General features: G+C 38.7%; 2 protein-coding genes across 2 annotated transcripts; one reads left to right on the forward strand and one right to left on the reverse strand.

Annotated features, from left to right (window-relative positions):
- Positions 1 to 314: 314 nt before the first annotated feature.
- On the reverse strand, positions 315 to 16211 carry LOC131325387 (U-box domain-containing protein 34-like). Its single transcript, XM_058357632.1, has 12 exons — positions 16086 to 16211; positions 15780 to 15869; positions 11623 to 11876; positions 7177 to 7298; positions 6979 to 7094; positions 5510 to 5655; positions 5125 to 5411; positions 4908 to 5009; positions 3191 to 3619; positions 2207 to 2956; positions 1416 to 1606; positions 315 to 644 (listed from the first exon to the last, which is right to left on the reverse strand). The coding sequence occupies exons 2-12, from the start codon at positions 15803 to 15805 to the stop codon at positions 596 to 598; spliced, it is 2472 nt and encodes an 823-aa protein (XP_058213615.1). The 5' UTR covers positions 15806 to 15869; positions 16086 to 16211; the 3' UTR covers positions 315 to 595.
- A 2035-nt stretch (positions 16212 to 18246) lies between these two features.
- Positions 18247 to 25162, forward strand: LOC131326833 (tyrosine--tRNA ligase 1, cytoplasmic-like). The gene is made up of 10 exons (XM_058359718.1): positions 18247 to 18371; positions 18499 to 18649; positions 20329 to 20618; positions 20699 to 20795; positions 21971 to 22076; positions 22171 to 22253; positions 22427 to 22572; positions 22808 to 22913; positions 24487 to 24546; positions 24797 to 25162. Exons 1-10 carry the CDS (start codon positions 18247 to 18249, stop codon positions 24815 to 24817), a joined length of 1185 nt encoding a protein of 394 aa, XP_058215701.1. The 3' UTR covers positions 24818 to 25162.
- The last annotated feature ends 1345 nt before the right edge of the window (positions 25163 to 26507 follow it).

Genomic DNA, 26507 nt, shown 5'->3' on the forward strand with positions numbered 1-26507 from the left:
GTGGGAACAATTCTTTTTGTGCTAGAAACCTTGCAAGTTGAAGTTACAGCAGACTAAATACGTCTGTTGCATGTCCACAGTCCTGTTGGTCTTCTTTGTTGCATGTCATGTTTCAAACTTAGGAAATAGATCCTCTCCGGTCCATGTTTTGGACGGGAGGAGACAGTCATGATCGGGACCTTTCATTTGCTGCAATCAACGGTTTGGACTCTTACCGATAAACGTGTGTGAGAAATTCCGAGTCATTGGATCTACCAATGAACGGTCCCGATTTGGACTGTCTCGTGCTGGACCCTCAAACTTAATATGACCTCTGTTGGAAAACAGGGGAATACCACTGAAGTTCGTAAAAATGGATAACCGTCTACAGGCGGTAGAAAAGAAATAAATGGCTTGGAAGGAAAACAGACAGTTCTCAAACTTGTGAGCCCCTTCCATCCGCAGCCAGATGACACCTACAGGGGTGCTTGGCTGCGGGTGGGCTCTGAAATGATAAACCTCGCAGAGCTTCCGAATCCTGACCCCTTGATCGGAAGGCCTGCCAATGAAGGGCGAGATCTTTGTACTTGTATTGAGATTTGCGACGTGTCTCAGCTCAAAGCAATCCTTGATAAAGCAGGTAACTTCCTCCGCTGCACATCATTCTGCATGGCCAAAGAACAAGTTTTCGTTTCATTCCACGTAAATCAGCCTGAACGTTCTCTAAGTGGGACTCCAAGTCTTTAACTACTTTTATTATGGAAGTTTCAAAAGATAAGGCTAGTTTGTGTTTTACCCCAAGACAACACCAGGTTTGGCTACAAACCGGTTAGCCTTGATGATGAGATACAACACTTGAGTGATGGACCACAGAACTTGATGCGGCTCCCTAGACGAACACCAGTGTATATATCACATGCAAGGAGAGGAATGTCGATCAACTAGACGAAAAGCAGCTACGATCACCCACAAGAAGAGGATGTTGATATCACGTTAATTTGCCTAACTAATCTGTGTAATTTCTACAAGCTTTCCTTATGATCACTCTAGGAATGGTTCGTACGCCAAAACAGTTTCAGCTAATCCATACGAGGGAAGAGAGATTGATTGATCTTAATTTCTGTAAACTGCTATGCGAGAATTACTAGTAACATCTTAAATGGTTGATTATATTGTCACAATCACTCATGCAGACTTCCGACGTGGGACAAAGTGTTACACGTGTACAAGATTGCAGATGAAGATACGATACATGCACTTCAATCAGTTGCAATAGGTTCTTCCTGTAAGATATTTTTTTTTATGATCGGCAGGATCTTCCTGTAAGTTATATAACTTACATCACAATTATTGACACAGAATATTCTTCACTTGAAACTTGGTTTGTGGAATAACATGCCAGCTTCGATTTAAACATAGCGACTACAAATACTTACCCAGACGAGGATGTTATGCGTGACCTCCAATCCTGTATAGCAGAACGTAATGTATGGTTTCGAATAACATGAATATGCGGCAGCTTAAGCCTTGTTACTGGTGAGTAACTATGTCTCTGAAGCCATAATTTGATTGCTCTGTGCTCGTATGTAAAACCATCAGCGGCAATGTATGGATCCTCCATTACTTCCTGAATTAGCCATGGCATAATGCACAAAGTATCTTAGACAATGAAATGCAGCCCATGTAAGGCTGTGTTTGGGTGGGTTTTGTGAAGGGAAAGTAGAAGGCAAGGGACAAGAAAATAATAATGTGGAGAAGCTAAACTGGAATGTTTGGTTCCCCCATTATTGCCCACTCTCCCTTAGTAATCTCCACAAAAACCATGATCCAAACACAAACAAACATCGAACGATAGGAATAACAAAATATTAGGGCATCTCAAATAAACTAGCTAAAATAGGCTCCACAAGTAAAAGCGAGTTACATGACACAAAAAAAAAAAAAAAACTAATAAAAGCAGGTCCAGTTTTGAGTCGTAATTTAGAAACAAATGATTGCTCCAATGGAGTAGGCAAATTGTGTTAACAGTAAAGAAACATAGGTATACATGTTTCGGTAGATATATTCATATAAACATAGAGTGCATCTACTCCCCACTTCATGAGCTAGGTAGGAATTGCATTGGAGAAAAATAAGTTCAAGTCTACTAACTAGTATAGTGTATGACACTGGGGGAGCCTAATTGAGAGTTGCATTGAGATACTCTTACAAAGTTTCAAATTTTCACCTGCAGTATTGGGCAGAAGTAGTGGTTAGGTGGATGAATACTATTCCTTTGTAGCCTTAAAGTAGCACCTGCCTTATCAGCAAGTCTCTTCAAAAGCGGCAACACTTCAGTTTCAAGATCAGGCCTATCTCTGCATCGAAGTTCGGAGCATTTCAGGGCCATTTGAACCATTTCCTCTGCTTCGACAAGTGGCCAATCCTGTATAGACTTGTCCAATATATCAGCGAGCGAACCATTGGAGATTGCAATTTGAAATTTCAACAAAAGCCCATTCGGAGGTTGTGCGGCAAGCAATTGGAGCAGAATGATTCCAAAAGCATATAGATCAGATTTAGGTCGGACGGTTCCAGTTCTTTGATACTCTGGATCCATATAGCAAAGAGTACCAGCCACATCGGAGGCCCTATATTCTGTAATATCTTCAGGCGGAACATACGAAACTAGTTTAGCCCATCCCACATCACCAATTTTGCTCACATAGTTTCTGTCCAGAAATATATTTCCCGGTTTTAGATCTCGATGAATTATGGGGTCTGGTATTGAGTTGTGTAAGAATGCAAGTCCACAAGCTACTTCAAATGCTATCCGGAATCGAACAAACCAAGGAAGAGGGTCCCTGCTGCTATGGTCGGAAAGAAAATCTTCTAGGCTTCCGTTCTCCATATATTCATATACTAAGCACCCTGTCTCTGGACACGCTCCAAGCAGTAAAACAATGTGTGGGTGGTGTAATTGGCTAAGAACTTCAATCTGAAGATAATAGACAGGACAACAGAAACCATTGCCTCCACAATTAGAACAACTGAACTGGTCAGGAAATATCTACCGTGGGATAAGCCAAAAAGTAAAAAAGCTTCTCCATTAAAAGATTTAAAAATACTTGGAACTGAATTAGATGATCATGCTTAATAGAAAATGAAAGCCTCAAGCAGGGATGGGAATTGAATGAAAAACAGGAAAAAAAGAATCAAGTAAAGCAAAAACCTCTGTCATAAATTCCTTTTTCTTCTCCGAAGCATCAGAATGCAGAACTTTGACAGCTACTGGGGTTTTATCGAGGTCACATCTGTAAACTTTCCCATATGATCCTTCACCGATCATCTTAGTCTCAGAGAAGGAATCAGTAGCTATCTCTATTTCATCCCTTGTGTACCTTCTGTACCTTCTATCGTTTGACAAGAGCACATCCATAATTTTCTTTTTCTCCAAAGCTTCTTGGACAGCTGTCCTTTCTGCTCTTTTCTTTTCATAAGCCTCTTTAGCAAGCCACTTTCTTGCCATCTCTATCTCCTTCAGTGCTTCCAAATACTTGGTTTGCTCTTCTTTAGCAATTTTCCTGTAAATTTCTTCTCTTCGCAAGGCATCATTTACATGTTTTGCTTCTATACGGCATTGAGTCGAAAGAATGCGAACCTGTGCAACGGAGCATTAATAACAGTGGTCCAGAATAATGTAGAACAAGAGACAATCTTTGTTTACCATTTTCTCTTTATTCAAGGTTAAATGAGTTCACATATTCTACCTGCATGAAGGAGAGGCATTCACTTTATTGAAGTCCACTTTTTAATCTACCCTGAAGCTGTTTGACTGGATTAGTAGAGAAGGGATATCTAATCTCACAGGATAGTTAATCCTTAGGATTGATAGTGAGCGGATTAACAATACCACACCCCCGAGATATTACATTACATATCACAAGTTTCGTCTGATATAGGATATTATATCTGACGGATATTAATCCCAGCCTCAGTCCAATTCGATGCTTTCATCCAGACAAACAAACGGGGATGTAGTCCCCTTTCGGATTCATAAGTTTAGTTTAGTTTTTTTCCATAATAGTCAAGCTTTGTCGGACTAGAAAAGGGAAACTATTTTTGGAATGGTAGTAGAATAAGTTGGCATATATATATATATACACACACACACACACTTTATATCTAATGAGGGATGCCGCACGGGCTTATCACTTACCGTGCGGGACTCCCCTTTTCCGATTGAATTGCGACGATCCGAGCCGCTCAATGTGTTCAGAACGTGATTTTAAAGGTACCCGCGAGAAATCAGAAAAAAAAATGATCGGAAAGAGCTTGATCCGAGCAGTTTTTTATTGAATCTCGCGAGTACCTTTAAAATCACGTTCTAAACACATTGAGTGGCTTGGATCGTCCCAATTCGATCGGGAAAGGAGAGTCCCGCAAGGTAAGCCCGTGCGGGATCCCTTATGGGAACCGGACTCTCTCTCCCTCTATATATATATCGGGACGGTTCAAGAGACACTCAAAAAAACACTCCAAATCTCAATCTCATAGTTTCCGATTAAATTTTTATGATCCGAACCGTTCAATGTGTGCAGAATGTGATTTTAAGGGTGCCCGCGAGAAATTAGCAAAAAAAATGACCGGAAAATGCTTGATTTGAGTAGTTTTTATTTGAACCGTTCAATAAAAAACTGTTCTAAACTGTTCGGATCAAGCCCTTCCCGGTCATTTTTTTTGCTGATTTCTTGCGGGTACCCTTAAAATCACGTTCTGATCACATTGAGCGGCTTGGATCATTAAAATTTGATCGGGAACTATGAAGTGTTTTTTTGGGTGTCCCCGGAACCGTTCCGTATATATATATATATATATTTCCATCGTCAAACAATGAAATGTATAAAAACCTAGAACCTCATTAGCTATTACTATTTTAAAATGCTAACCTTCTCTCGGATGACAACAAGGTCCTCAGAAGCTTGCTTGTACATGCGAACAGCGTTCATTAATTCTAGACGCATTTTTTCTACCTCAGCATGCACATTAGACTGCAGAAAAATATGCATCCCAAATGTTAGCTACTAGTCACCGTCGCATAACAATGTGTACAAAGCAAGTAAGTACTATGCAACAGCAGCCGGAAAAACTGAAACAATTGACCACCTGCTTTGTCTCTGCAGAAGCTACCAAAGAACATTCATTTACTGCCCCAATTGGTACGATACGATTTCCCGAGTTTTGGCGATTACTTTCTGGAAGTGAACCAGAATTGTCGGGATACATCGGTCCTGCAACTGTTAGAGAATACAAGTGACTAACGTCCGACATAGATGATGCTGTGTCCGCAACTTCGTGATCCACTGGAGAGGAATAATGGCTACTGCATAATTTATAGCAGCGAAGAGAACTGTTCCCTCCCCGGGAACACCACCAGTTTCTTGCGCTGTTCTCTTCAAAATAGAGGCAGAAAGAAGAAAGCGTCAAGGCAAATAAACAACTACGTATGTGGAGGCTACCAACATTGAAGAGTTGAGTGTTTTCAACATACCACCAGTTGACCAGGGATTGGCAGAAGTTGTGATGAGCCTACGTCTTGACACAATATAAATGTTGCAAGTTTCAGGTATATTTTTTAGGACTACTGATGGCACAGTAGGGTCTTTTTGCTTCCTGACCATGAAACTTGGGAGAATCCTATGGTACACCCCCAAAATAATTCATACACGGCTCACGTAAAAGGTTAACACATCAAAATTATTGGAGTGTAAGAAGGCAATTCAAACAAATGGCTAAAGCATATGCATGTATAGGACTAGGGCTGGGAATTTATAACACAAAACGATACACGACTCAAACTCAACACTATATAACACGACTTGAACCCGACACAAAATTAGCGGGTAAGGGTTAACTATTTCTGACACGAAACACGTATATGACACGACCTGAGAGAACGATTGCTCAACGGGTCAGGTTTTGGTTCAACCTACATAATCCGAAAATGACACGGTTAACCAGTTTATCTATCCGTGTCGACACGTTAACCCAAACCTATTTATCTATTGGGGCAAAAAATTACAGTGTCATTCATTAGCTTTTCCTTGAATGTCAAAATATGTAAGCAGTAGTGTCATTCAGTCCTTGAGAATGACTAATTGTTGGATTGAAATTGGGTGAAAACTTGAAACTCAAACAGGTGCAAACAGGTTATGTAAACGGGTCATTGGAAAAGCAAAGGGTTTTGTGTAATCTTCTCAATCCGTGTCGTGTTCAGGTTAACACGATTACTAGTAGGTTGTAGGTTGTGTTAGTGTTGGAATTCCTGATACGTTTAGCTAAGCAAGTTGGGCTAGTGTTGAGGGTTATCTGACACGAACCCGAATTGACACGACAAGATGCCCAACCCCTACTAGGACCACCTAATTGATACAATATAGTAAAAAGAATATAAATCTTCTTGAATTCCTAGCCATAAAACCTTAACGTACGTTGGGTCTGCAAATGAACCGAGCTATTCTTCGGGACTTGACTCGGTAAAGTTTCGCTCGAGTTCGATTTGTCTACTATACGAACCGAACCGAAGTCTCAAGTTTAGACTCGTTTAATAAATGAGCTGAATTTGAACCTGATAGTATTCGGCTCGATTAAGGTCGTTTTGTGAATTGGACATTCTTTTTGGGCAAAGGTGAACTTATTAACTTATATTTGTATAAACTTACTAACTTATAAGATAACAAATTTATTTGTAGCTCTAGACCTGTATGAGAGCATAAATATATGATATTTTTGACTCGTTAAGGTTTGAGAACAAGCTCAAGTCCGACTCAAACCTAGGCAAGCTCGTCAAATTTTCATCGAGTTCGAGTTCGCTTAAATGTTAACGAACGAACCTGAATGTTCTAAAGCTCGTCTCGATTCAGCTCGTTTGTAGTCCTACTTAACGTAGTATCCTCCTTAAAAACACAAAAAAAAAAATCTACTAGAGGTCTAGAACATACGACCAGTAAAGTGCCATACCTCGTGATCAAAGAGGAAGTGCAAGAGCCCAACACTAAATTAGTTACACCAGAGTCAGTAACATATTTAAGAAGTGCTGATGCAGGATTGTCACCTTCCAACACCAAAGTTTCAACCTAGGAAAGCAGTATCCAGGATTATACTTCAAGGAAACCTCAATTTGAGTAGAACATAGCCAAAAGACGAAAAAAAAATCACCTTCTTTCTATTGCATAGTATCTTAAATGGTACAAATATCTCCTGACAAGTTTTTTTTCTGTCCTGCATATACATTTCCACCATATGGGCATCCAATCGCTCAATGGGGATAGCGTCTCCGGCTGCAGAATATGGCAATGCCCACACCACATGAGGTCAATATAAGTAAATGAAAGCAACACAGTAAGCAATGCTGAAAAAAATGAGAGACCACTTATTGAACAGATTGGGTTCATGTTGGATATCTTGACATACGTAGTTGAATCCAATCCTAAACCGGCTAACAACTCAATTTTTGGACGAGTTGATGGTAAACAACTTTACATGGTATCAAAGCTGGTCTTCATGAGTTTTTGGGCAAGATTACTATTACTTTTACCGAATGGTTCCCTTTTGTTGGTGCCAAAAAAGTGCACTTCGCTCGATTATGATCCTGATATATCTATTGGTTATTATGTCCCTTATTGGTTGCTTATTATCTCCAAGACAGTAACGAGGCTGAAAACCCTCTCCACCCACCGCCAATTGATCTTAAGTTGGAAGCCTTAACAATTCCCTTAACGGAAATTAAGGAAACGCGATTGCATTCCAAGTTAGTCACTTTTTTTATACATCCCCAAGATTTTAAGAAAGAGAGTTTATCACTTCCCATGCAAAACTTTCACAATTCAGCATCACTTGGCATCATACCAAGAGTAATATTTCGCATTTGAAATTCGCAAAACCATTCAAGAAAAATACCCGTAGTAGAAATCCAAAAAAATAGAGAACACTAAAACATATTTTCCAGACCTTAATGGAATTTCCTTTGCCAAGATAACAGAAGTCCACGAAACTCCATTTGATTGCCCTCAAAGCTTGGAAAATTGAAGAATATGGAGAAAAAACAGCTTTTAGGCTCCATGTGGATAGATCTGGATTATTTTGTTTACTGAGTAAAAGGTTGGAGGGAGACACCAGAGTTGCAACCCCTCAGGTAAGAGGGGCCGGGACTCCCAACTGCCATAACATGTTCAGCCAGTGAGCCAGTACCAAGCGAAGTTCACTGGGGCATCCTTTCGGAGTAATCCCTACCCATGGGAAGGTAGCCCGTCACCACAATCCCACCTAGGTGCAACTAACGTAAGAAGGACTCCAACCGCCATAACATGTTCAGCCAGTACACCTATACCTATAGAAGAAGTGAAGCTCACTTGGGGCGTCCTTCCGGAGTAATCCTACCCATGGGAAGGTAGCCTATCACCACAGCCCCATCAAGGTGAATGGTGCCCAATACACAACATCTAATTCACAAGCACTACTGCCCGCAAGCAGGATTCAAACTCGTGACCGTGTGCTTATTAGGAGAGAATTTCATCCCCACCGCTTGCCATCTTTGGCAACCACCTCCGGTGGTGATAGATATGGGTTTTAAATTAAGGGATTTGATAGCCAATTTCAGCGTAAATATAAGACGAATGCATGGCTATACGTCGGTTTCAGATCTATGGAGGCTGTTCGATCCTGACCTCGCCGTGTCGAGGTAGCTGGTGGTCCGTGGCCGGGTGTTAGGCTGGGTTTGTCCAAGTGTGGAGGTTTTCTCGTTTTTGTTGACGCTAATGCTAATATCCGCCCAGAAGGCGGACGATGGTGTACTACACGCGCATCAATAAAGCCTGTTCCTGTGCTGTGTCTGAAAGTGTATGACACGCGCAATAAATTGCTTTACAGCTATTGAGAATCCTGCCTTTTCAATTGACATGTGGATCAAATTACAAAACTAACCCTTTACCCCTGAATCGAGAATCTCGAGAGTTACCACCATGGGTCCACGGCTCCACTTCACCTCAGGAGTCAGAGACACATCTAAATAGAGGTAAAATCATGAGTAGAAAATTTCAAAACTAAATTGTGGAGTCCACACGTAACAAAAATCACAAAAAAATTTAACGTATTTTACCGTCTCATTTTTACTAAAAAAATACAAAAAATTTAACGCATTTTACCAAGTGATTTCCACTAACAAAAAAGTTTTTACCTACTCAATAATTTTTTCACTCACATACCCAACAAAAAAAATTTTACTATTAGAAATAACTTGACATTTCTCAACAATTTATTCATTACCGAAAACACCTAACAACTTTTCAACCTTAAATAAAAATTTATATATTTTTTACTACCGAAAACACCCCCTAATACGCGCCACTTAGTAGAAAATTAGTTGATTTGTCCTTATTTAAATTTTCTTCGCATTTGTTAGTTTTGCACCAAACTTTTGTGGATTATTGATTCGTCTCGACGAGAGAAATCGGAAGAGGAAAAAAAATTATTTCGGCTAAAAAATGATTATTTTCTAAAATATTCGGGTAAAAGTAAAAAAAATTTATTTCTTCGATTCCACTCGTCAAGATAGATCAATAATTCACAAAAATTTAGCGCAAAACTAACAAATACGAAAAAATTTCAAATAAGGAAAAAACTAGCTTGTTTTCTTAAAAGTTTAGGAGAACTCAGTCAACTTATTTCACCTTTTTTTTTGTTGCTAAAAAGTAGTTATTCTTCAAAATACTTGGGTAAAAACTCTTCCGATTCCTCTCGTCGAGACAAATCAATATTTCACAAAAGTTTTGCGTAAAACTAATAAATACGAAAATTTCAAATAAAGATAAAATTGAGCGGAGAATTAATCAAGCACTTAAGGATGTCTATCTAAACTGATTTTTAACAAGTTTTCTTAGAAAAAATATTTTAAACAAAATTGAGCGAGTCCAATTATTTATACGAAACTTCAAAATAATTTCCACACAATGATTTGTATATTTGGTATGAGTACTGCTATGTGTACATATGTAATGTGTATGCTATGTAGATATGGATTTTATAGGGTCCACCTCAGATTCCACAAAAATTATTCGAATCGCTTATTATTTTTAAAATATTTTTTTATGAAAGGACCCATAAAAAAATTGTCTCTCTTAGCGTCAGTTCACTGGGATTAGAATAGAAGGACCCATAAAAAAAAAAAATCAAAAAGTAGCCGTGAACATGAAAGAGCAAAGAGTAGAGGTGAACAACTTACAAGAGGTCCATACAGGAAAAGTTGGAGGGCTATTTTGGTCATTTATTTTCTTTCTTAGTTGAATTTTTCAGCTTTCACCCTGCAAAAAGTACTGTCCATTTGCCATGGAACTCGCGCCCATAGTCAGCCTCTTGGGCGGAGAATAGAAGGACCCTTTTGTTGATTAGCTAATTGGCTTTTTTTTATTCAAATTTTTTTCATTATTGTTAATTTCGCATCAATTTTTTTTGAATTATTGTTTCGACTCGACGAGAGAAATTGAAAAACTAAAAAATTATGGTCCAAACCTTTTTTTGGAATAAAGCCGAAAAATCAGACTTCTTTTTTGTTGATTTTTCATCTTTATTAAAAAAATTAGGTTTGGACCAAAATTTTTAACTTTTCTGACCCCTTGTCGAGTCTATATAATCTACAAAAATTTGACGCGAAACTAACAAATGTGAAAAAATTTGAACGAAGACAACAAAAAAAGTTAATTGGCTTATTTAGCCAAAAGACCCTGTTGTTTGATACTTTGATGTTTGGCTTTAATCTCCTAGTTTTAGATCTGTATGGAATCAACAGCGCCGTGATGCTTATGCATTTGTGAATATGTACCCCTTTAGGTGCTTATTTCTTGGCTATTTTAATCAAATTTTGTGTGTCGGTTCTGCTTTGAATTATACTGGTCTTTCTCTTTATGAAAGAAATTAGGTATTCTATTTTGATGTAATTTGTCTTTTTGTTGGTTAAGGGTGCGCATTTGATTTCATATTTTTGTATTATGGATGGATTACTTTGCAGGTGCCATTGGATTTTACGAAATGATATGAAATGCAATTTAACTTGTAAGGAAAAAAAAAGTACAAACGCGTCAATGCATAAACAATTTTATATATCCATCCATCTTAGGCCTGTCAATGGACCGGATCCGATCTGAAAAATTCGATCCGGATCCGATAACATTAATCCGATAATCCGAATACGGATCGGATTAAATTCGTTATCGATCCGAATCCGTACTTTATTTTTTTTTAATTTTTTAATTTTTTTTAAAAAACAGTAAATTTTTGATTTTGAAAAAAAAATATTTCAGAAGTTGTATTTTTATTTTTTACTTTTTATTTTTATTTTTTTAAATTTTTTTAAAGAAAATATATTTTTTTTTTGAAAAATATAATTTTTTTTGCTAAAATTTTTGAAGTAAAAAAGTTTTCGGATTGGATTCGGATTTTCGGATTCGGATCCGAATTTTTCGGATTCGGATCCGGATTCGAGTCTTATCGGATTCGGATTGGATTTGGGTCTTATCGAATCCGGATCGGATCTGGCCCATTGACAAGCCTAATCCATCCCTACGATCAAATACACTGTCATTTGCAGAAATTAAGAGATAAGAAAATTACATGGAGTAGGAATAGAGGTGATTCTAGGCATGATGTGAATTAGGATGAAACGATCGGCGTAAGGCATGAGATTCTCCGCCGCCCACCAGACAGCCCGACGGCTTCCGTTTCCCACGCGGCCACCGCTGCTGCCTTTGACGGCCACCGCCACGGTCAACGGCGGCCGCAGCAAAGTGCGGTTGCTGTCAACAGTCACAATTGACAATTCCATATAGTACTCTTCGTAGCTCTGACGTTCGAAGCTCGAGAGTATACTGGGAGAGAGCGCGAAAGAGAGAAAAAAGAGAGTTAGTTTGAAATGGTAGTTTATATAGTGAGATTAACGGTTTAAAAAAGGACTTGTCAAGCTTCAAGTTTACGTAACTGGGACCCGCAGTCTTTGACCGTAGAAAGCACAAATTCAATATATTATTCTTTGAATTTCTAATGTGATAGATTTTCTAATTCAATATCGTTTTGGACTTCGAATAATGAATATGGCACATTTTCTAATTCACCAATGCCAAAACTGCATACAAATCCACGATATATTATTCAATGATTTTGTGGCAACGTGACATGGTGTTTTGACGTCTCTCGATACCATGCACATTCGGGATATATTCCAATTCATGCCAATACCATGAGTCCATGATCGCATACAAAATCCACAAGATATGATCATTAAATGATTTTGTGGCATCGTCCCATACAAATCCCATGAGATATTAATCAATGGTTTTGTGACTCCGTGACAGCTGTTAGGACACCATGTGGCGCTGTCACAGGGTGCCCAATAAAATTTTCAAATCCACATGGACGTAAAGTTCTCTCACAGTTCCTTCGGTTTTTTGGTCATTTCAAAAAGTTGTAAAAGTACATTAGTAAATGTGATTCTGTCTTCTTTATTTTTTTTTTCTAAAGAAGGAATATACGAATATACCTAAGAATAATCTCGTCCCAAGATTATAGTGACTGAAACAAATCCTCGGCTAATTGGACACACGAAACCAAGTCCAGGAGAAAGTTGCTACCAATTGCAGAACAAATCAGTACTTCAAATCCCATTTTGTAGTGGCAAGTGGAGTAATATAATTATGGAACTCACCAAAAAAGCAAGGCAAGGGGATGGCCTTGAACCTCAAAGAATACATTAACTCTACCCAAAGAATAACAAATGCTATACACCACTACTACATGTACAGATGCCAGAAAAAACATTTCAAAACCGATACAGGATTGAGTTTATTTTTTGTAAGGACCATAAACAAACCATTTTAAATAAAATGAGCGGTTCCGATCATTTTTTTGGAACCCGAAACAGGCCTAAAAAGGGTATGTACGCATTGATACAGATTTATCTGTACCAGTAGCACCTCTCTTAGACTAACCATCTCTCCTTAATACTCCAGAAATGATATGAGTATAGCAAAAGCTGTATAAACAGCTTGCATAGATCCATTTTGGACCCGTTTCGGGTCCCACAAAGATGATCGGAGTCACTCATTTTTGTGGGATTCAAAACAGATCCAAAATGGATCTGTGCAAGCGGTTTGTACCGCTTTTGCTGTACCTCTAGCACCTCTGTTAATACCATTCACAAGTTTGCTTGACATTTGACCAAGCACTTAGAAAAGCCCTGATCTCTCTCTTCTGATACAGTTTACCACAGCAGCTCTATCTTGCCTCCTAGCTTGGAAAATTCTGGCATTTCTTTTCCACCCAGATGTTAACAGTTGCAGAAAAGGCCAACTTAATGAAGGAATACAGCACAGAAACATGGCAAATCCTCTGGATCATCCATTCCAACTCTTGTTCACCACAAGTTGAGAGAGAGAGAGAGAGAGAGAGAGAGAGAGAGAGAGATTTTCCCATGATCGTGTTCACCACAAGCTTCATTGCAGCTCCATTCCCCACATCTCCAAGCAAATTTTTTGACTGGAGTGATAGGAAGGATATGTTAAGATAAAGCAAAAAGTAAATTACTAAGGGTGTGTTTGGTAAACTCCTCACCAGATTTACTGAGAACTTCAAATTTGTAGGAGTTACTAGATTAATTGGCCAAAGCCTGCCCCTTCACCCCTCTCCCTTCAGATGAAGCTGGGCTTAGAAGCTTAGGACTAACTATGTTGCCAACATTCGCAGGGACTATAAGAAACTCCTGAAGTTGAAGCTCTTGGACCGAAGTATCCCTTTTATTGGAGGGATTAGAGTTATGCCCCTCCATCCCATTCACATCAGACCCCAACCCCTTGACTGGAACTGAAACTGAGCTCACAGAATTGGGGCTAACCACCTTGTCAACATCCTCAGGGACTAAAAGACCCTCCTAGGATTGAGACAGCCGAACCAAACTGTCTTTAACATTCAGACCTTCCTCATCCTTTCAGAATCAAATAACACACAGCATTCTCCTTGAACCCAACCTGAACTTCCTAGGAAGGACTAGTAAGAATCTTACTAGACCCCTCTAAGCTCGTTATTCCTCTTATTATATCCTTGGGGAGGGGCTATCGCTCGCTCGCTCCCCATTCCTCATTGATGACAGCCTTTCCTCTTTCCATGAGAGTACTATCCACGTCAGATCCCTTCCCCTTCTGCAACATTTACCTTCCTCATGCCCAAAAACCTGGCACTTAACACACTGAATGAGCTTCCAAGGATAATGAATCCTGATCTCCATTGTATCACCATTAGGAGATTATAGATCACAAGACCCAGGAAGAGGAGATACTGTCACACAAATCTTAGCAAAACTAACCCTCCGACATGATTCAGTTAACTCATCAGCATATAAAGGCATCCCCACGACCTGGCAAGATAGCTCAACCCCATCTCAGTCCAATACTCCAATGGAACATTATAAATTGGACCCATAAAGGGATCTTTGTAAGTGTTTCCTTCTCCATTTTCAAATGTGGATGCCAATGCTTTAGCATCATAAGCTTCCGCCCAAAATGCTGGGGACCCATTTCTATGATTTATCTATGCTATCCCCTGCAAATAATAATAAGAAGAAACCGTGATCATTCAAAAGAACTTCCTTGATCCTGAATCTAGCCCATATATTCAGCACAATACTCCTTACCGCAGCAAAATCCAGTTTCTTATCAATAAATTGGACCCAAGGGTTGCCCCAGTGGTAAGGGCGAATGACTGACTTTGGGAGTACTCCCCTTGGTCAAGGTTTCGATTCCTCACTGGGTGAGTACCCTGATAGTAAGTGGGGGGCCGTGACTGGTGTGGCCGCACTAGTTCTCCCGAGGTTTGGGTTGCACAATTGGGTCCAATTGTGACTCGACTGTAGGGCTGTTCCTTGGTTATAAAAAAAATAAAATAAAAAATTGTACCATTTAGAGGAGCCCAATTCCTCCACTTCCGGAGGAGGAGAGACAACAATTCCGTCATGCGTAGAGACAGGGGGTATGAAACCCAGCTTCATTCTCTGAGACTTATTCCCACCATTATCCTGCGTCAAAAGATCCTTCCAAGAAGTAGGTTTACTAACAACATCATCAGCAGAAACTAGCATTTTGTTAGTATCACCAAGAAGTTTCCGGAACCTCTGATTTTCAGTAGTAATTGCTTTATCTGCCTTACAATAGAGTATCATCTACAGCAATTTGTAAATGGTCCCTATTTCAAGAATAGCGAAGAAGTTAATGCGATTAGACTCCTTCGAACTTAGGTGAGTAGGAGAAACAACAAACATTATTAGCAAATTGACATCCAGAATGTCCAAACTATCCGAAGAATTAACCATAGTATTCAAAAAGAGCATCAATACAACTACTCATAGGCTCATAGCCCTAATATCAGTCGTAGCCATATTTAATCGCACGAGCTTTCTCAGAAGAAGTACCAGCCAGAATATCCGGAAATAATCATCCAACAGGTGGACGTGCCTGTCAGTTTCTCCGGAAATACCAAAGTGCTTTGTAATAAGTGCATATCATTCCCACTTATAGTGATATTATAATTACCGGTAAAACAAAACAGTGATTGTAGAAAGACCATACATTTTGGTTATCTGTTCAATCATGAAATAACTAAGATGCGGACAGATAATTTCTAACACAATTAGCAAAGGAAAACAAATTCGAACTTTGCAAATAATATTCAAGTCATTGAGAGAATATTAGCCTCAAAACAAGTGGGAAAAAAAAGTACCATCATACACAGCTTTTACGATATTTTGAGCCATCAACCATAATTCCCAGACCTAGAAATCAAACATGTGCTGGCATTTCATCTGCTGCAATTACAACCTACATTATGAATGTAAGGGATAACATACAGGCGTACAATTTGAATACCCAATGAACAATTACTATATTTGATTGCTAGGAAAGTTCCTTTGAAATTCCAACAAAATGAAATACCCACTTGGGAAAGTCACCATAATAAAACCTGAAACATGCAATTAAAGGAACCAAATTTCTGACGAGAGAGAGAGAGACAGAGAGAGATTTGCCAACACGTACATTTCGAAGAAGATGACAGGCGGTGAGTGCAGTTGGGCTTGAGGAAGCTCATCGGCCATCGCCATGGATTTCCCCTTCGCCAGATAGGGTGTGCCCGTGTGTTGTTGGGAATTTTGGTTCGAAGGGGCAAAAAACTCAGTACGTGCCAAGGCAAACTCGCATCTGTAAAGAGCGAGTTTTAGTCGATTCACTTCGCAGATTCAAACTGCGAAGTCCCTTTAACATAGTCACGCTACAGTATTAATCGAATATGAACTTATATCAGGTTTGTTTCAGAGATCTAGATCAATCATATTGTAGAAATCATGAAAAACACCAACCCTGACGAAATTCATTTGAATCAGATACGAATTGATAGCTCATCGAGAAGTGAAATGAAGATTTTTCATTTTTAATAATAGGCTTGGCTACATTGAATACGAACTCTCATTTTAAGGAACCTCGCGGGTTCATCATGCGGCATCAATTAAGGGTAAATTTCACTAGCACCCCTGGACTTCACTCTGATCATATTGTATGCCCTCTCTCTTCTCGAAAATCCCACTAAACCTACTTATTTTCGTGAAATTTTGTAGCACTTAGACCCGCATTTTTCAATGATAACAATTTTACCCTCATTTTCAATAAAACCCACAGTTCATCCACGGCTGGTTTCAATGAAAAAAATATTTTCATCTGAAGGGCAAACGTCATTGAGATGTTCAAGAATCAAAAGGTGAGATTCATCTCTACGAAGGAATACTTGATACATTCAACTAAACTTCTTAATCCTTCAGCCCAAAAAAAAAAAAAAAAAGCTATGCCTATCAACAATGGAATACCAATAGGGTATATATGGGCATGTGCTATCCACTCTAGAGTCCCACATTAATGATCCAAGTTATTTATTTATTTAAAAATAATTTTATGAATTATTTAATTATGTCTCATGTAGAATTTTGGATGCATTGAAAAATTGAAAGGTTAGATTAAGTGCTTCATGTTATTCAATTGAGCTGATTTTGTACAAGGTTATTCAAGAAATTATTTTAAATAATTAAATATTTAAGATAATTTGTGTGAAACCCCAAAGTAGATCACATGGGTGCCATTGTTTTGGTACATGTAGTCGGTTGCCTTAAGCATACGAAAATTATCTTGGATTAATTGGTTTTTGATGTTTAGACAAAGGGTGCATAACACATCTTGCGTTATGATGTGGCTTCATGAATTGGGGGCATGGCATAGGTTACCTTACATGGCACGTGAATTTACTACTCCCTCCATCCGGATTTGTTTGTCCACTTTTTGACTTTTAAGTATCTCAAAATGTTTGTCCATTTGACTTCAAATTGGATTGATTTTTCCTTTTTGCCCTTTATTTAGTGGAATAAAGTAACTTTTTTGAAAAAGTTGAGGGTAAATGTGGAAAGTTGAACCTTTTTATAGGTGTAATTATTGTGTTCCTTTAAAAAGTTGAATTTTTGAAATTGGACAAACAAATTAGGACAGAGAGAGTATGATGCATGCGGGATGTGCAGTTTTACGTACTTTTAAAAATAGTTTGAAAAATATTACTCCCTCCGTCCTTTTTTAAGTGTCCTGCTTCGTAACTCCAACTTATTAAAAAGACATTATCATTACACCTTTCACATCAACTTTTTCCTTCACTTTCCATACTTACACATCATCATTACACTTTTATTCACTAACTTTTTAAAATAAAATATACTTTTAGAGACAAAATAGACAATACACCAACTTTTACCCCTCTAACTTTACAAAATGAACATTTATTAAGGAACAAGCTAAAATGAAATACTGGACACAAAAAAAGGGACGGAGGGAGTATATTTTTGGTTATTCATTTATTTAATTGGTATGTATCGGCCTTTTTTGCCTCAACACAAAGCTGGAGGCCCTCCACCTGAAGGACTTGATTGGAATAAATCAGCCAAAAATTGGCTAACCACCAAATTTCACCGACCCGTCCTTTTCCTTCAAAGGGGTTGGAAACAGTTTAAGGGCGTTAAGTGTTCAAATTTATACCTTAAGGGGCAACTCCTAATAGGGCCATAGTTGAGGGGGGTGTAAAGTGATTTATCCTAAAATGAATGGGTTTCATATACTCCGAGTATATGTATATATAATCATCACCCATGCAAACCCTAATCGAGCCTCCATGTCAGAAACAAAGTCTCTTCACTCTCATCACAACCTAGAACATCCTTCCATAAACATGGAAAAGCTGTCTATATCCTCTCCGGATCAAGCCACCTCTTCCGATTCCTCTAATTCCACATCTGAGTAAGCTCCTACATATCTATGTTGTGTGTGTGTGTGTGTGTGTGTATACATGTGTATCGCTTTGTTGGTGCGTGTAACTAAACGTGTTGGATTGATGAATTGCGTTTTCTGTGTGTGTGTGTGGTAGGGGGATGAGTGTAACGGAGAAGTTCAGGATTGCGAGGAGTGTTGGGGAAGAGTGCATTCACGAGGATGAGTTGCTAAACCTTCTGTCGAAGAAACCCGAACCGGTTTGTTACGATGGGTTCGAACCCTCGGGCAGAATGCATATTGCCCAGGTTTGTGATTCTCATCTTAATCGATTATCCTTGCGTTGTTACCCGTTTGAAGGATTTTGATGTTACCTGTCATGTTGTAAGCTAAAGTTCAGTTCTTGCTGCATGGTCCTAGTATTGCTCACCCACCATTCTGGAATTTCGTATTTCAGATACTCTGTGTTTGTATTATGGTTTGGGAGAGGTCTATTACACACTCGGATGTTGCCGTGTCAAATGTCAGGCAAAACAATGGTTGTGATGATGTCACAAAGAATGGTGTAATAATGGGAAGTTTGAGTTATAAAAGTTTCCTATTGTGATTCACCTAGGGGTGGCCCTAATGCCATGACTACTTTTGTTGGAGCCACAACACTTTTCTATTCTTGACAACTTTAACCCTGCTCTCTCCCTCTCCTTTCTTCTTCACCATTTGGGTTGGAACCCAGATCATAGTTAGCGTGCATATTTTTGGAGTTTCACCAATTCGAACCTTGGGCGTCCTCCCTCCAGTCGACCACCATTTCAATTTACAGTCCATAGTGCTTGAAGCCTTGAAACAAAAACAAAAGTTTTAAACAGCGAGTTTTGTTCCACAGATGACTACTGAATTTTCCCCCAACAATTGAATCGCAATCAACGTCATCATTTCGAGATTCGGAATCAAAATCAAATCGGTGACTTCCACCAATGGGTACGATTTTTTCCCCACAAAATTTCGCTAATCGCGTCATTCCGAAATGTGAGTACCAAAGCCCAAAGGATATATTGAATAAGGTTGATCCAACATCATCAACAAAGCAGCCAGTATTTGTACAAGACATGGTGGGCTTTTGGCGATTTTCTGTGAGGTATATCCCTAGAGAATTCGGGCAAGTTTACGAGATTGATGAACGGGACAGTGGTTGATTAGATTTGTGAGGGCATGCACAAAGGAAAAGAGGAGGAGGGAGGGAACACGGGGAGTGGGTTTCTGATCAGGAAGAGATGGATTGTGGGATTTGTGAAAAGAGATATGCCTGTAGGGGCATATTTTGATTTGTAAATGAGAGAGAGAGAGAGAGAGAGAGAGAGGGAACAGAAAAGTGTCGTGGCTTCAACAAAAGTAGTCGTGGCATTAGGGCCACCCTTCACCTAGATCCTTTATTTTGTTCGTTATTAGAGGGGGAAACATCTCGGGTGTGTGATGGAACTCTCGAGTGTACACATTAGTGTAATAGAGAGAGTATCATAATGCTAGTGTTTCTTTTAGCTAGTCTGGAATAGAATTTATACACCGAACAAGTATTTTGTATGAGTGAGTGTATTTTTTTCTGTTAATCTTTTATTTTATTTTTATTCTGTAATTTATTGAGAAGATGCAGTTGAATGGATGTAGACGTTTATATTTTTGGAATTTATACTTTTTCAATCATAGGTATTGGCAGTAATTTGTTTTTTCATTGGCAATAGTTTGTTGAATGTTTCCAAATGATGCATCTTCTGCACTCCTAATCTTTCATTCCTTTTTGTTTATGGGGGTGTACACAACAAAAAAATTCGGGATCATCGAGCTTTACCCCTGAATGTATGGAAAATTGGAATATTTTTTTTCTTTTTGTCGCTTTTCCGAACTGCGACAAGAAGTTTGGATGATTTTGGTATGATCATATTTGCTTCTTGTTAAATATGAATGGAAGCATTTTTGTTTTGTTGTTGATCAGGGGATTATGAAGATAATTAGTGTGAACAAGATGACTTCTGCTGGTTGCAAAGTAAAGATTTGGATTGCAGATTTGTTTGCAAAGATGAACAACAAAATGGGGGGTGACTTAGTGAAAATTAAGGATGTTGGAAATTACATGATTGAGGTTTGGAAAGCTGCGGGTATGAATCTCCAAGGAGGTAAAGTGGAATTTATATGGTCTTCAGAAGAAATGTACTCCCGGGCATATGAATACTTGCTTCTTGTAATCGAGATTGCATCAGGGAACAAACTTTCTAGAATAAAGAGGTACTAGATTTAAGATATGTATTACTTCCTTGTAAGTATGGACTTAGTCTTGTACATTAAGCATGAGATCCTCTTTGCAGGTGTGCCCCGATAATGGGTCGCAATGAGGCGGATGAGTTGATGGGATCCCAGGTTTTATACCCATGCATGCAGTGTGCTGATATATTTTTCCTTAAGGTGCCTTTATTTCTTACTACTCGTGGGCTTATTTATATTGTTCCATTGTTTAAAGTTGGCATTGATACTATGTATAGTGAGGCCTACTAAGCGATGCCGGATGGCCAGAATGTTTGAACCCATGAAAGAAAAGACTTCTCAGAATGTTTGAACCCATGAAAGAAAAGAAGAAGTCGAAAAGAAAAGAAAACCCTAAACTCACTTAAATCTTTATTCTCAATATCAAAAGTATCTTATGAAGAAAACAAAACCTAGTATTTATAGGCTAGCCACAATGTTTCCAAACTTGAAATAAACTTGTTTTCCAGAATAAAAATAAACACTAGATTCCTAAAATGAAATATGTCAAAGACAGGTATTAATTATTCCGTCCACACCTCATGTATGTATGGGTGATCTTAGGCCTTATGCAACCCTCATCACTAAAGTCATGTTTGATCTGAAATTTTGCTTACTATGGAAGAAAACCACCATGCTGCACACAGCGGCTGTTGCATGGGATACCTAGGCTTTGTCACTTTATTGGGCAAGGAATACTCCTTTTGAAGTGACCATGGGTACTCAACCACTTACCTTCCACCAAAGGTAGCAACATCTGTATGCAGGTATTCCTACAGTACTCTTGAACGACTCAAGAAGGAATAATGGTATAATTATGTTAGGATGAACTTGTAGGTAAGGGTGCAGTTATTTTGCAGTGCACGTGGTATGTAGGATACTGGGAATGTATTACCAAGATGGTCGTAGTTTTGCAAAAATGTTGGGGCAGGACCGAATAAGGAACAAAAAATGTTGTCTTGGTCACCCGTGGATTCATATCAATCACGTGCGCTAAAGTTTCTGACTTTCTATTGAAGTCGGGATAAATAAACCTGTATTTTGACAAGTTTTTATATGCATCCTATGGTACCGGCTATGAGCTTAAACCATCATTGCACGATTAGCAGTGGCTAGTTCAAGTTTCTTCACTACGGTATCATTGTAATAGGCTGTGTAATAAATGCTGATGGTTAACCTGTACAAAGATATTTTCGATCGGTTTAATTAACCTGTACATAATTGGTAATAATGTTGGATTTTGATTACTTGGAAGCAACAACAATATTGATGGATGTTTGGTTTGTGTATAATGACTTTGCTAGATAGTTAACAATTAATGTTTTCAATCCGAGCAGGCTGATATCTGTCAAATGGGCATGGACCAGCGGAAAGTGAATGTTCTTGCTAGAGAGTACTGTGATCTTGATAAGAGTAAAAACAAGCCTATCATATTGTCTCACCGTATGTTCCTTTTCTGATGCTCCCAACATCACTTTTGTTTGTATTATCTCTTTGTTGTGATGTGGTCGCTTCTCTTGATTACTGTCATATGCAGACATGCTTCCTGGTTTGAAGCAGGGGCAAGAGAAGATGTCAAAAAGCGATCCATCATCTTCCATCTTTATGGATGACAAGGAGGTACTATTTTGTGCTACAAAACATTAGTTTAAGTAGTCAGTTTTGTTTGTACTTGATTACTGGTATGCTTAATTCTACTCCGAGGTGCCCTGCTCGTTCATGCTTCATGAGAATTTGACTTACTTTTTAGATTTCGACTATCGCTCAATAGTGGAAGTATTTTATTGCTGCAGGAACAAGTTAATCTGAAAATAAAGAAGGCGTACTGCCCTCCAATGGTGGTTCAAGGTAACCCCTGTCTGGAGTACATTGAACACATTATCCTCCCATGGTTTCATGAATTCAAAGTTGAACGTAGTGCTGACAATGGTGGTGAAAAGTGAGTCTCCTCCTCCTCTTGTACTAGTGATGAGCCTTTTATGCAAGCCTTTTTCGAGTATTGAAAATTGATTCACTGGCCCCACTCCACTGCTTTCTCAGATTTACCAATTATAAACCTTGCTGCTGTTTTAAGTTGCTAGATTAATGCACTTGTCTGGTGCTGCTGATTCTATTTCCTTTGGAATCACTAAATCCTGGGATTATCTTGTTGCTCCTTCTTGTTTGGAATTCAGGACTTTCGAGAGTTTCGAAGAATTAGTTGCAGACTATGAAAGTGGGAACTTACATCCTGCTGATGTGAAAGCTGCTCTATCAAAAGCACTAAATAAGATACTGCAGGTCTTGTACTTCTTCTTTGATGTGCACTCTACAGCTTACACACTGCCAATATCATGTTTCCTACTCCTTTTTAGTGTGCCGTTAAGTTTTGTGCTTGATTTTGTTCCTTCTTCCCAACTCTATTCATGCATGTTAATTTTTTGTTGAGTCTTGTCCTTTGATTTTGTTTCTTTTTCTTTACTCTTTTTCATCCTGTGGTGTATCCTTCCATATTTGGACACAGTCCCTTGAAATTGCGTTAGCGCATAATCCCATGTTTATGCAGCAGGAATATTGCCTAAGATATAGAAGGTTCCATTTGTTTGACTGGATATTGGAGTTGGACTATGTCCAAGGAGACCACATATCCGGTGCTTGGTGAAAAGTTTTACAGCCCGGATCCAACAAAATATAGACGATACCATATTTGCCGCAGGGGTGTAGTATGATTTATCCCATCACTATATTCCAAAGGGATTATGTATCCTAAACGATCAAATATCACTATTATTATCGGTCGAACAAAAGGGCCCTGAGTTATGATAAAAAAAAAGGGCCCGATGAGCATCCCAAGCCCTGACCTATTTTTTAACTCAAATTTAGGTCAAAAGCTCCATTTACCTTCCCCAATGCTATACACTTTTTTACACCCAAAACTCCATTTGCAGAGAGGAAACCGTGAAAGAAGTGCTTTGAAATCCCCACCTCACCACCCATTCCAAAAGTAAACCACAACTACGAGAATCAGAAACCCAAGGCTGAGCTTTCAGTGATTTCTGAGCTAAAGATCCAACCAAAGGCACCAGTTATATCATCGGACAAGAACATTTCGGTGATCTCTGAGCTTTCGGAGTTTTGTAGCTTTATTGAGAGCTTGTGGACAGAGGCGGAGAAGAGGGATGACAACGATGGTGAAGTAACTCAGCATCTCCAGCGAGAGAGGTCCCCCAAAAGAGCTGTTTCTGTTTTATAGTTGGAATGGCACTACTGTAGATAAAAGAGGTGTTGTGAGAAAAGTCTTTGGATTTGGGTTTCCACGGTAAGAGGAAGATTTAAACTCAAAATGGGTAGGGAAAAGGGTATGGCTTCCTTAAGCACTGTAGTAAACTCTCTTCGAGCAATCGGCTGCAAGCAAGGAATCCGGCCTATAAAGCAAGGAAGCAAGAAAAGAGAAAAGTGTTAGAAGGAGGTAGGTGCTATGCCGCACTCTCATACTTTAGAGTAAGGAATTCCCTGCAAGGCAGTTAGCGGCTTTGCACAGATTTTCTAGTGTTTCTAATCAAATTTTTAGTTTGTGTAGAAAAAAGGGGAAGGATTGGAGATGCTAAAAAATCATATTTTTGACTGCAGCAGTCATGCATGGTGAATGAGCTGATTGTGGTTCTTGTTTGTCTAATGATCAGTGGTGGGTCTTAGATTGGTCAGGGGGAATAGATGGCAATAAAATTGATGAAGTATTTCATATGAGTATACTTTTTGCTGCTGCATTTTTTTTTTTTAAACTGCATATTTGAGTATGCTGGGCATCAAGGACTTGGAGCCAGCCTCTTGCCCATTTCCTTCATCTTGATGATATGTTCCTTTTCTCTTGCAGCCTGTACATGATCATTTCGACAACAATCCCGAGGCGAGAGATCTACTGACAAGGGTGCAGGTATATGAGTTCTTATCTTGCTTTGTTAAGATCGTAAATTTCTTCCGTCTTTCTTTCTTGTAAGGTTATGTTGCGAGTTTATTCTTCGGGTTTATTGATCTTAAATCAAGATGTCATGGAAACTGCCCCCCCCAAGAGTAAATAGACAAAACAAATAAGGGCAAAAAAAATGAAGAGACTTGCAACTTTGTTATCGTAGTTTTTGGTTTTAAGTATTTCAGTAGTCCGATATTTTATTTTTTTATGGCAGGGCTACAAAGTTACAAGATGATGCAACCATAGGCATGCATGCACTTTTTTTTTCTAGGAAAAATGGGTAGGAAGGGGCAACCAACACATGGCAACTTTCATTGGGCATGACCAAAGGAGCCTTTACGTGTTGGGCATGTTGGCGAACCGGATAAGAGGGGCCGAGACGGGCCCGGCAATGTGGGTTGCCACATTCAGGGGATCCGACGGAGTGCATGTAATTATTAGATGGTAAGTGTAGGGTGTTAATTCAAAGTGAAATTAAGGGACTAGAGTTGCATTTCAGTAAAGTTTTTGAAGGGTATTTGATTCAAATAATAGTTTGTTAGAATGTTATATATATAACCGGATTTATGCAGTAAGTTCTAATACTTCATATAAGAAAAATATTTGCAAATATATATATTATTCTGTACTCTGATTGTGATGCCATTACTTCATACTAAAACTTAAAAAAAAAGAGGGACTAAATTACAAAATCTTCTGTCAATCCTGAGCACTATACAATCCAAAACAGACCACACAGCAAAATCTCAAATTCGAAGCCTTACACTGCGCACGTATTCGTGCACACTAGTTGAAGGAAGAAAGATGTCATTATCAAATTCTTACACCAAGTCTGAATGAGAAATTTTCCAATGTCCAGATCAGAAAACATTAATAGGAAAATAATAATACTGAGATTTCTATGACATTGCTTGGCAAAGCTTTCATGCGCATTGCACGTGCTTTTTTTTACTAGCTTCCATAAAAGTCCCTGTGAGTAAAAGATTCTAATTCTAATCCACTCTTCAAAAAAGGGTAAACACGTAATATCAGTATCAAATGCAGCAGTTTCTACCAACTCGCTTTTCAACCGCTTCCTCAATCAAATAGAAATAGTTGAATTGTTGATGAGATAAAGAAAAATGTCGAGAGTGCTTCTAATTATAGTGACCAAAATATGGTACTAGTTTACCTTGAATAATCTGCTATTTGTAAACATAACCTACTTGTGGCTTTAGCCATTTCCTTTGCTAATCAGACACAGAGAATCAATCCCAGTTAATTACAGGAGAAAGTTGCTCGCAAGTACAGAACAAATCAACCTTCAAAAACCCATCTGTAGCGGGCAAAACCAAAGATGGCTTTGGACTTGGGGACGACCCATATACTGCATGGACCAAACTGTGTCACGATTGGGCTGATATATAGTATGGGCTTGGAGGGCTGGAACTCGTGAGAGCTTGGCGACCAAACTGGGCCGGTATTGGATTGACCCGGAGGGGTAGCAGCAAGCATGGCTCTACATGGTAATGTCCCATCACACAATTTATAGGCTTCGATTCGTTTATAGCAATGCACGGTGTAACCTCTCATGTAGACCAAAATGCTTATTCTTAGGCTCCGTTCCAGAAATCTTCTTAAAAAATAAGCAGCTTATTTCACATTTTCAAACTCAAAAATAATGTAAATAAAAGATAATTTTTTAATTTTTTTGGCACCGTATTAAAGATCTTAATGAGATCTATTAAACAAGATCCATATTGGTAGAAAAATTATTTACGTAAATACATTATTTTTGAGCTTGAAATTGCCTTATTAAAAAATAAGTACTTATTTTACGTTTCGGAACGGAGCCTTAGTAGTAAATTACATGGCTGATGATATTTCCAAATCCACTCATGTAGACGCCGATGAGGGATGGGGAGTTATACATGTAGAAAGATTGC

This window comes from Rhododendron vialii, chromosome 5a (genome assembly GCF_030253575.1).
Source record: "Rhododendron vialii isolate Sample 1 chromosome 5a, ASM3025357v1".
NCBI classification, from domain to species: domain Eukaryota; kingdom Viridiplantae; phylum Streptophyta; class Magnoliopsida; order Ericales; family Ericaceae; genus Rhododendron; species Rhododendron vialii.